This window comes from Arachis hypogaea, chromosome 14 (assembly GCF_003086295.3).
Source record: "Arachis hypogaea cultivar Tifrunner chromosome 14, arahy.Tifrunner.gnm2.J5K5, whole genome shotgun sequence".
Taxonomy (NCBI): Eukaryota; Viridiplantae; Streptophyta; class Magnoliopsida; order Fabales; family Fabaceae; genus Arachis; species Arachis hypogaea.
The window spans coordinates 7175553-7187645 of NC_092049.1; the positions used below are offsets into that span (position 1 = coordinate 7175553).

The 12093-nt window shown below is 38.9% G+C and overlaps 2 protein-coding genes across 2 annotated transcripts; one reads left to right on the plus strand and one right to left on the minus strand.

Moving 5' to 3' along the window:
- Nucleotides 1-993: 993 nt before the first annotated feature.
- LOC112742161 (uncharacterized) lies at nucleotides 994-1890 on the minus strand. Its single transcript, XM_025791405.2, has one exon. It carries the CDS (start codon nucleotides 1888-1890, stop codon nucleotides 994-996), a length of 897 nt encoding a protein of 298 aa, XP_025647190.2.
- An 8059-nt stretch (nucleotides 1891-9949) lies between these two features.
- On the plus strand, nucleotides 9950-10390 carry LOC140178447 (uncharacterized). The gene has a single exon (XM_072215529.1). The coding sequence runs from the start codon at nucleotides 9950-9952 to the stop codon at nucleotides 10388-10390; it is 441 nt and encodes a 146-aa protein (XP_072071630.1).
- The last annotated feature ends 1703 nt before the right edge of the window (nucleotides 10391-12093 follow it).

The following is a 12093-nucleotide window of genomic DNA, read 5'->3' on the forward strand; positions in this document are numbered from 1 at the left end:
GCTGAGATGTCTTTTCTTTTGAGATATAGGTCAGATTGATGGATTGATTGCCAACATGTGGCAGGTGATGTTCGGGACTATTCCTGGCATGTCTGCCGGAGTCCATGCGAATAGATCGACGTTTTGCCTCAATAGCTCGGCCAGGCTTGCTCGTTCTTCGTTTTTCAATGCATTGCCGAGGTATGTGCATTTGCTTTCGTCGGCTGTTAGTTGGACTTTTGTGAGATCGTCTATTGGCATTGGTCGTTCTTGATGATTGGTCCGAGGATCTAAGTCGGCCAGTGGGGGTAATTACTCTGAGTTGTATACTGCTTGGACATGTTGTTGCTCGGGTCGTCCTGAATATTCATTTTTTAGGCTGGCGTTATAGCACTGCCTGGCTTCTCTCTGATCTCCATGGATTGTCACGACTTTATTATCCTGTGAAAGAAACTTGACACACAAATGCACAGTGGAAATAATATCATTGAATGCGTTCAAGGAAGGTCTGCCTAGAATTATATTGTAAGGACTTTTGCAATCAACTACTAGATATTGTATATCAATGGTTTTGCATTCGGGATAGTTTCCAAGTGTGGTCTGTAACCATATATAACCTCAGATAGAAACTCGCTCACCTGAGAAACCTACCAGTTCTCCAGATGATGGTTGTAGGGATTTGTCACTTATCTTCATTTTCTGGAATGTTGAGTAGAACAGTACGTCTGCGCTACTCCTCGGATCCATCAGGATTTTCTTGACCAATGGCTCTACAACCTGCATAGAGATAACTACGAGGTCGTCGAGGTTGCGGTCGGTTGCCTTATTGTCGTTGGGGAGAAATGAGATCTCTGGTTTGTCTGGATTAACGGGTTGAGACGAGGTTGATGCTGTCACAATCATCATAGCTCGGTAGCATCTCTTTCTGGCCGAGTTTGTACATCTTCCTCCTGTAAAACCACCAGAAATGCAATTTATTATTCTGCGGGGTGGATTAATATCACTGTCTACCTTTTACCCTTTATCCCGGGGATTGTCAGTTGTTTTGGGATGTTGGCCGAGGTCTTCTGTGTTTCGCTTTCGTCCTCGGCTGTCGATATATTTGTCCAGTAGGCCTTGGCGGGCTAACTTTTCGAGGAGATCTTTCGCTATTACACAGTCATCTGTGGTATGACCATATTTCTGATGGAAGGCGCAATACTTAGATTTGTCTACGTATAGCTGGTCTTGGTATGTGCCTTCCCTATTTGGGGGTTTGATGAGTTTTAAAAGTAGAATGTCTATGATGATTTCATCTCTCTTGGTGTTGAGAGGGGTATAGCTGTCAAACTTGGGCGTGAGCTTGAATTGCTTTTGTTCTATTTGGTTGCTTGGATATTTATTTCGCTTCTCCTCTTCTCTATTTGAGTTGGCTTTGTCTGCCCTTCGAAGTGCTTGGAGTTCTTCAATCTCGATTTGGGTTGTTGCCTTTTCTTGGAATTCAGCTAGGATTTTTGGTTTTGCGATGACTATGGCATCTTGGAATTTTCTAGAGCGGAGGCCGCTTTTTAAGGCGTGAAGATAGACTTCTGGGTTTAAGTTGGGTATTTCATTAGTTGCTTCAACGAATCTGGTCATGTAGTCCTTCAGGCTTTCGTGCGGCCCTTTCTTTATAGTGCTCAAGTAGTCAAAATTGTGCACATATATCTTGGATGCAGCAAAATGGTTGACGAACTGGTTGGCCAGCTCATCGAAGTTGGAAATGGAACCCTCAGGGTGGTTGGAGAACCAGATCAGGGCAGCTCCATCTAGGAAGGTGGGGAAGGTACGACATAGGATTGGATCGAATTCTTTGTTCAAGAACATCATGGTATGAAATTTGGTGACGTGGATATTTGGGTCCCCTATTCCCACATAGGGATTCAAGGTCATTGGTAGGGTCAAATTTTTGGACATCTGAAAGCTCATGACTTTTTTGTGAAATGATTAGTTCTTTTGGTTACGATTTTTGGGGGAGTGGGTATGGTGTGCTTTGCCTTTGACGTGTGCTCGTCATTGTCGTCCTTATTTTCAGTGTTCTTGTGCTCTCCTCCTTTACTCTGACTGTTTTGCTTTTGACGCAAGAGCTCGGTCATTCTTAGATTTTCTGCTCTGAGAGATTTGTTGATAGCTAGTAGCTCGGCCGAGTTGGGGTTTGAAGGGGCATTGCTGTGAGCATCCGCCATGTGTCGTGACCTGCAAGGGAAAGAAAAGAAGAAGGCACAGAAAATATACAAAAAGACGTGGGGTTAGAAAATCTCAGGCCCCACGATGGGCGCCAAATGTTCCTGCATGAGAGTGGGTATTCCGATGTATAGCTCGTCCCGCTAACGCTTGAACTAGCTTTCCTTGGAACAAGGGGGTGGAACGTCGTCTTCTTATAGGAGAGACGGCATTGGACACCTGCAAAAAGACTCCAACACTCAAGTAAGTAAGGATGTGAGATATTCAGTAGAGAGTAGAATGAATTGTTTACATGTGACCTAGTAAGTCGCTAGTATATATTGAGTTATTTTGAAGTGGTTATTCTTATCCTTGTTGCTAGTTTTACGGAATTTTTTGTTAATGCTCCGATATTTGAGATTCTGATGGTTTGGTTAGAAAGATTTTCAAAGGGTTATCCGGTTTTCGATTCCAAGCTTTACTGAGTTAGGCCGGTTTTGATGGTAACAGATCAATTTCTATTATTGATCACAAATATTTCCAATCATTAACTCTATCAATACTCTAAATTGGTTTTCAAGAAATATTTGCTCGAATACTTTAATTTTAACAAATTTTAATTATCAAATCAATATCAAATTTTCTATATTGTTAAATAAATTAGTCACTCATCAAATTTGCTACAAGATATATATTTAAATTTTAGTATAGAGAGTTTTATTTAATTTGATCCTCGTTTTGTAAGAAAAAGTTTATTATATTATTTTGAGTGAAAATTAAACTTGGTTCAACCCCATTCAAAGTTTTCTCGTATTATGACGTTTGTTTATATTCTCATACAAACTGTTCCTGCGCTATAAGTCGAGGAGAGATATAACTCCTCCTATTTAAAATTGAGCTTACCTTCATTTGAGAGGGATGAGTTATACGTCGACTTCAAGAATAATGGTGGTTGTAGGTGCCTACAAAAGTATTTCGACGTTTAAGTTAGTAAGAATAGAAGATGAGTATAATTTATAGAGTAGTATAATCTTTTGTAGAGAGGTTAAAATATTTATCTAATCTCCTTAGTTTATTTTTGAATAGATTATTATTAGCGAAATTCTCTCTAATTGAAGATAAGTAACGTTTGTTATTGTATTTAAATTTCGATTTATAAACATAATTAGACCGAATTATAATAACCGTATCACAAATCATTTTCATGTTGAGCAAATTTTTAAGAGAGATGGAGCACGTGAAAAATAACTTTTTCGCCATTAACCAGAAGTTCCATTATATTCGTGTTGAGAATGAAAAGAGAGAACTTATATTAGCTAGCCAGAGAACGTGAACGGAAAAAAGACCAATAATTATAATGAAGTGGAGAATGAACCCGATATTGATGTTGAGATGGTAATAAATTAGGAGGAATGCCGAGGAGTCAGCAATTTTGGTATTTTGTAATCATCAATTAGTTATTAATAGTGTTTTTAATGGTGTGAGATTACATCTAATGGTAGAAAATTATTCACTTTTGTTTTAATGGTTAAGTGCTGGCCAGAAAATACAAAAGTTACTGGATTCTAAACTTTTCTATAAATTAAACAAGGGTAGAAATAAACCGCTCAAAAGAATTAAGAAAAATAAAAGATAATAGAAATAAAGTGATTGGCGTTTAGTTATATGAATAAAATTTGAAATACCATTGTGATAGTTAATGTACTTGAAACCAAAAGATATTTTTTTAGGAAAGATGTTTTAAATTCTTTTTCAAGGATTATATTAAATCAACCAACAGCTGATAATGATGGCAAAATTATTAAAGCTAGATATATAACTTTTAACAATTGTTACCCCTTCAATCGACATCAATAGGAAGATTAGCAATTCATCTTTGAGACCTCATGAGCTGATATATGAATTGAGCTCGAATCAGTGTGTATGTTAAGATAAGATAAGATGTGGTTATAGAAAACCAAATAGAACACTCTAAGTTCTAATATACTATAGTTGACAAATCACTATCTGAAACCAAACGAAGCAGCAATTTCGGGTTTGATGAGTCACAAAAGTGATCGTGTCACAGCCACCATGCACATGTCACTCCCCATTATTACGTGTTTACACGCTGGAACCATCATTATTATGCTTCATTATCTAATGTTAAATTGATATACGGTTCTTCTTCTTAATCAATATTTTGAATTAAAATTTGAAAAATTGACAATATAATTTTAATTTTATGTATTTTATAATAAATTTAATTCTGATATTATAATGATGTAAAATATTTTATAAAATCATTTAATTATATATATTTTTTAATGATTATTTATGCAATTGATGAATATAATACTAATAATGTATTAAAATTAAATTTATTTTATTATATATTTGATGTTGATCAAAATGAATTACATCTTACAGTAAGTCAACCAAGTCTTATAAAATAATTAATTGATGAAAAAGAATAGAATAAATAGGAAGATGAATACATGAAGCATGCACGAAAGGAATCTAAGTCCACGTCATCAAGTTTGGAATGATTCAGATTTCAGAAAGCTGATTAGAAAACCGTACCTAAGCAAAGCATGTTAGGGTAAAAGAGGGAATCAATCACGCCATGAGAGTTGATGAGACAGCCAAACAAGGAGACATTCAAAGGTGATATCCTAGTAAGCGCTGACGTGTCTTGTCCTTATTGGAGGATGGTCAAGTCTTTCTTCTTCTTAATGATGATATTATTTCACGGCCAATTAGTGTGGCCACTCTCCTCACCGCCCTCTCTCAACTTTTTACCTAAGCTTTGTTGCTTTACAGGCAATTCCTTTATCACCTCAAAGATTTATTAGGTTAAATACACAACAATTCGATTTTAAATTGATTTATTTATTAATATTAAGACACATTCTTATATTCAATGAAGATTTATAAAATTATTCGTTTTTGATTAACTAAGAATTATTACTATTATTCTAATAACCGAATTGACTAGCAAATTGATCGGTTTAACCGAGTTAAATAAAAAATTCGTTGTAATAAACCGGTAAAAAAAATGCATAAAACCAATTAAAAATTGGTGAATTAATTCAACTTGTCAGGATTTTAATTGCAAATATTCTATTCATATTTACAATATGAAGCGTTACTAGTCACCAAAAAAGAATATGAAGCGTTACCGTTGGTTTTTGGTCAAGATCGTTATTAAAAAATGTGGTTAGATACAATAATTTACTACATCACATACCTTTATCAAGATCTTGATTAAAATTATTTAACATCTATCTAGTGGTGGAGCTTAGTTGAGACAAGGAGGAGCCATGACCTTCCAAATTTTTGTTAAAAAAATTAGTAGTATTTTTTTAAAAAATAAAAAATAGTTCAATTGGTTCAAATACTTTACTATGACTTAAAATACCAAAGTTTAATTTTCATCTCTTGTTTTTATTGCACAATAGCTTTTAGTTTTAAACATTTAAAACATGTTGGATTTGGACTGAACTGAGTATATTTGTATTTCATAACTCTCTATTCAATAAGCAACACTCCCTCTACCTTCGAGTTCAAATATAAAAATTAGGTATTTTTAATTTATGTAATTTAATATTATTTTATATTTGATTGTTTATTTAATTTATTTTTTATATGATAAAAAATTAGAATATTCAATAAGTATTGATATTATTGTATTTGTATAAATTAATAAAAAAATCAATAAATATTATAAATTTTAATATTTGTGCTTCTAACTTCTTTTCTACGTATTTTATAGGATATATATTCAAATTTTTATATAAAATAATCGTGAAAAATCAAAGAAATGATGTATTTTTTAAGAGGAATGCTAATATTCAAGAAGGAGAACATATAACTTTTACAATATCAACACCTGTAAATAGTTCTTCTACTTTAATGAATCACGAAAAAAGCGAGATATAACCTTCAAAAGTTTAAAAAGTTGCATCCGATGGATTTGACCTTAATTCTTTGGAACGAGACCCTGGAAAACGGCTTCAAATTTGGTAATATCACCCAAATCAGAGAGATGAGGTTAGACAAACTTATTTTTAATGGGATCCATATCAAAAATATCTTAATAATTATTTTCTATTTGGCCCCCCAAAATTTTGTTTCAAGCTTCGCCACTGCTGATCTATCGTCCATCTTACTTAACAAAATATACACACTATCACATATTTTTCTTAGTTTTAAACTTAACTTTTAGAGTTCATTATAGATAAGTTATAATCCGATCCTAGTCCTACATATATACTGTACTCATAGTACCCCTTAGGTGAATATATTACGAATTCATGCATTATTTGAAATTGAAGTGCATCAACTTGATTAGATTTATTTTACTTATGTTCTGATACACCCCATAGTAAAACAAACAAAACTAGAAAAGGAACAGCAGCAAGAATTATGGAAGGGAGAAAAGTACATATATAGAGTAGCACCCTTTGCATGCATGTGTGTCAATAGGACATATAGGAATGGACCTATCTCTCTGCCTGGGGTGAAAGGATATTATATTAGCGGTTCAGCTCATAAATAAGTTATATTCTTGTTATTAAAAATAAGAAATTATAATTTGTTAGTGTTAAACTTTTATTATCTATCTTCTTCTGCTTTTAATTTGTATACTACACGAGCACATTATATATCTAACAACTATATTATGTACATAAAAAATTAATTACTCGTATAAATAATAAATCAAAATACAAAATATATTGTTTTGGCTCAACCCAATAAGAGTCGAAGGTCCACCATACGAATCTGCAACTTAACAAGTCTATGACCCGTCTGAGCGGCATGTCCATCACGTGACACAATCTTGTCAATAGAAGTCTGGACAACTGGTAGAAGCATTTAGACAACTGGACTCAAATAGGAGGGCCCATTCAACGAAGAGGAATAAAAGAGAGGGGCTTACCCTACTCCACAGATACATCACCATAATCCTAATCTAACCACCTTATTGTACGGACACTTAATTTGACATTAGAGTATCCTTGCAGGTGGTCCCACCTGCCAATCAACCGAGGACTTACAGGCTCAATTCTTCATCTCAGCTCCCGTATTCAGGTCCTGACCTACACTCCCCACGACCACTCCTTAACTGATCCAACGAACAACCGAACAATGGCGCCGCATGTGGGAACTTGACGCGAGCTTAGGCTCCTTCACCTGGAGGATGAGCCAGGAGAGGAGGCAAACAATGAGTGGTAGGGGCACTGTTTCATTTGTAGACTAAGTACGGGGACCTTCCAGAGGCGACCAATCCCTTCTGATCATGGCCACTCTCACGAGCAGTCTCCCAAGAGGCGTCTATTTGGGGTTACAGGCAACAACAACTCCTGGATCATGCAGGAATTCAGGCACAAGGTTCAAAACCTCGAAAGAGAGTTGACGACGAGAGACCGCTACAACCCTAAGGTCAGCGAAACACCCGCTCATGCGTAGAGGCTCGACTGAGCCATTCTCACACCTAGTCCCCGTTGAGGAGATTGGGAGAAAGACAACATGAGGGAGAGGAGGACGATGGGCGTGACCAAACCGACGGTCGTACCCAGCCCTTGTACTCCCGAGACAAATCGAAAAGCTGGGAATGTAGGGTGGAGCGAAAAAGAAAACTCTTCCCGTGGTAATCAGCGCTACTCCCTTCCACTCTTCCATCCTAAATGTTCGCCTACCTAAGAACTTCGACAAGCCGACGAACATGAGGTATGATAGTACCAAAGGCCCACAACAACACATCACGACTTTCGAAGCCAGGATGAACCTGGAGGGCGTGGGAGATGCGGTCAGGTGCCGGGAATTTTCCGTGATCCTGGCTAGGCCGGCGATCCATTGGTTCAATTTCCTCCCACAAAGTTCTATAACCACCTTCTCAGACATTTCTCTAAAGTTTTTAGCTCAGTTTACCACTCGCATTGCTAAGACAAAATACCTGATCGACCTCTTAGGGATAACACAACGAGTTGGTGAGTCCACGAGAAAGTACCTGGATTGTTTCAATGATGAATGCTTAGAGATCGACAACCTCACGGAGTCTGTGGCCATCTTGTGCCTCACTAACAGCTTAGTGAACGAGGACTTTCAAAAACACTTAACTACCAAGCCTGTTTGGACAATACAAGAGATACAATGCGTAGCAAGAGAGTACTAAATGACGACGAGGTTAGCCAAGTGGTAGTTGCCAACAAACAGCAACAAACTATCCCTTCCTTCCGTTAGGCCGATAACCCAGAAAAGCAGAGGGATGCTCCAAGAGAGATGGTGTCAGGGAAGTCATTTAAAACCTTTCCTCAGATTGGAAAATTTACGAATTATACCCCCTGACCCGCCCGATAGTGAAAATTTTCCAGCAGATTGTGGATAGAGGCATCCTGCCTAAACCAAGGCAATTGAAAGACCGAACTGGAGGAAACAAGGTCCTCTATTGTGATTATCGCAAGGGTTTTAAGCACAAGACATAATATTATTTTGACCTGAATAACGCGCTAGAGCAAGCTATCCGACAAGGAAAGCTGAATAAATTTTCGCGGTTCATCTAAGAACCAAGAAGAAAAGAAAGGGAGCGTTCTGAAGAGGATCGGGGTCGGACTATCAAGCTGACGCAAGACCCTCTGGAGAACCCAGACACAACCCCAACAGTGGTGGTGAATGTGGTGGTCGACAACAAAGAAAGATGCCAAGGTACTTGCCGTAACAACGGGGAGAAACTTTCTCCCAGAGAACTACCCGAAATATCATTTGGCCCCGAAACTGCTCGTATGACGACCTTCTGGAGGACCCGCCAATGGTGGTTATAGTGAGAATCGTGACATGTTTGGGTCAAGCGAATTTTAGTTGACACAGGGCAAACTCAAACAGCATGTTTGGAAGTGTTCAACACCCTGGGATTGAAGAAAAGCAACCTAAAGGACCACCGTCATGGAGTCGTAGGGTTAGGTGACAACTACATCAAGCCGGATGACTACGTTGTTCCATCGATCTGCGTTGGTTCCGGGGCAAGTAGGAAATCCACAATGGCTGAATTCGTAATCCTGAGAGATTCTACGGCGTACAACGTCATCCTTGGGAGGAGAATAATTAACGACCTACTAGCGGTCATTTGCACGAAGCTATTTACAATGAAGTTTGTGGCAAATGACGGGTCGGTAGGGACAATCCAAGGAGATCTGGAGATGGTTGTCGCTCGTGATAACGCAACTTATCCTTACGAAAGAGTAGGGGTGTTATCGGTTCGGTTTGGTTCGATTTTAGACCAAAAACCAACCGAACCAATTTATTCGGTTTTTACATAATACCAACCAATCGGTTTGCTGTTTGCGTAACAACCGAACCGAACCGAACCGAACCAAAAGCAGTTTGGTTTGGTCGGTTTTTTCGGTTTTTAAATTCTAATTAATAGAAAATTAATCTTAGTAAAATGATGTTCAAAACAATCAATAAACTGAAATAATATTACATTACATTCAAATTCAACACAATTTCAACTCATTCCAACAACTAAACATAAAACAAACACATTTGTTAAGTCTAAAATTTCCATTTCATGTATTACTAAACCACTTCTGCGGTTCGGTTCGGTTTCTGCTGAGCCAACCGAAAACCGAACCGAACCAATCGGTTTACTTCAGAAAAAACCAAAAAAACCAATTTTTTTCGGTTTTTATTCGGTTGTTGTAAATTCCGGTTCGGTTTTGCGGTAAATTTCGGTTTGGTTCGGTAACTTACACCCCTACGAAAGAGGTACAAGGAAGCGGCCGGTGTGATCTTGGCAGATCTGGACGCTATGATTGACGAGCACCTGAGGCCAGAACCCCAAGGCGACCTGGAAAAGTTCTGGGTAGGGGAAACAAAAGACGAATTCACATTTGTGAATCGCAACCTACCCTACAGATTGAAAGGACCTCTGATAGAAGCCATCCAAGCTAACATAGACCACTTTTCCTGGACTCCAGTCGACATGCCCGGGATAGACCTAGATTTCATGTCCCACCGGTTGGCCGTAAGATCAGAGGTGCAGCCCGTCGTTCAGAAAAAGAGGAAGATATCCTCAAAAAGGGAAAACAAAGTAGCAAAGCAAAGGACTAGTTTATTAGAAGTCGGTTTCATCAGGGAACTAGATTACTCCACATGGCTCTCGAATGTGGTTCTCGTAAAGAAGGCAAATGGAAAATGGAGAATGTGCGTGGACTACTCGGACCTTAACAAGGCCTGTCCAAAGAACTAATTTTCCCTCCCCAATATAGATGCTCTGGTGGATGCAGCGGGCTGATATAATTTTTTGAGTTTCATGGATGCTTACTCGAGATATAATCAGATCCCGATGCATTGACCTGACGAGGAGAAGACGGCGTTTATAACGCCAGAAGGAACATATTGTTACAAAGTCATGTCGTTCGGCCTGGACAACCTACCTAAGGTTGATAAATAAGGTCTTCAAGGACCATATAGGTAGCTCGATAGAAGTCTACGTCGACGACATGCTAGTCAAAACGGCCGAGCCAGACAATCTACTAGCCAACCTATAGGTCATCTTTGACTCTCTTCGAAAACACAATATGAAATTGAATCCCTTGAAATGCGCTTTTGCGATAGAAGCAGGGAAGTTCTTGGGATTCATGATCACCTAGAGGGAGATAGAAGCTAACCCGGACAAATGAAGCTGTGCTTCACATGGCAAGCGCCAAGAGTGTGAAAGATGTGCAAAGATTAGCAAGCAGATTGTCATCCCTATCATGTTTTCTCGGTGCGTCGACTGCCAAAGCATTGCCTTTTTCCACAGTAAGAACTGACCAAACGATCAAGCAGATATTGCAGAAACTTGACCTAGCGGGGTAGATGATGGCTTGAGTGATAGAGTTGTCTCAGTACGACATTCAATACGACCCCTGCCATGCCATCAAAGCCCAAACAATAGTCGACTTCTTAGTAGAGGTGGTCGGCGAATCGCCCGAGACCCAGAATACACGATGGAAACTCCATGTTAATGGAGCATCCAACCAAGCGTTTGGTGGAGCAGGGATAATATTAGAAAGCTTAGAGGAAGTAACTTATGAGTAATCCATCAAATTTGAGTTTCCGGTAACCAATAATCAAGCAGAGTACGAAGCCATGATCGGAGGCTTAATGCTAGCGAGAGAGGTTGTGGTAGCAATATTTGAAGTCAATAGTGAATCCCAAGTAGTAATGGCTTAGGTAAACAGGACATACCAAACAGTTGTGCAAGGGCTTTGAGGAGGTGATGGTCCAGCATGTACCCAAGAAAAGGAACACTAGAGCAAACTTCTTGTTGAAGTTTGCCAACACCAAGCCCGGAGCGGAAAACCGGTCTCTCGTCCAAGGCTTGGTGAAGGAGCCATCAGTGGCCCTATGCTTGGCCCAGAGCCAGGAGGAACCACCTTCTTGGATTGACCCGATCCAATGATTCCTCAAGGAATAAGACCTGCTAGAAACCACAAAAGAAGCTAAGGTCGTGAGAAGAGAGGCTGCCAAATATATGGTAGTGCAAGGTCAACTGTACAAGAGAGGGCTCAATCAACCTTTGTTGAAATATTTGCGGCCCGTGCTGGTAGAGTATGTCTTGAAAAAGGTACACGAGGGGTGTTGTGGACATCATATTTGAGGAAAGTCCTTAGCCCGAAAGTTCGTTAGAGCTGGTTATTATTGACCCACCATGATGACTGATGCTAGCAAATACGTGAAGAAGTGTCTCAGATGCCAAGAAAATGCAAATTTTCATAAGGCACCGGCAGAGGAGCTGAGCTCCATTATGGCCTGTCGACCCTTCTCCAAGTAGGGAATTGATCTGTTAGGCCCATTTTCGACGGTCCCAGGACAAGTTAAATACCTAATCGTAGCTGTTGACTACTATACCAAATGGGTAGAAGTAGAACCATTGGCAAGTATATCATCCGCAAATTGCCAAAAATT

Bases quoted from the DNA above. Each gene is read 5' to 3' on its own strand.
- LOC112742161 (XM_025791405.2), bottom strand. From the start codon at position 1,890: ATGACCTTGAATCCCTATGTGGGAATAGGGGACCCAAATATCCACGTC.
- LOC140178447 (XM_072215529.1), top strand. From the start codon at position 9,950: ATGATTGACGAGCACCTGAGGCCAGAACCCCAAGGCGACCTGGAAAAG.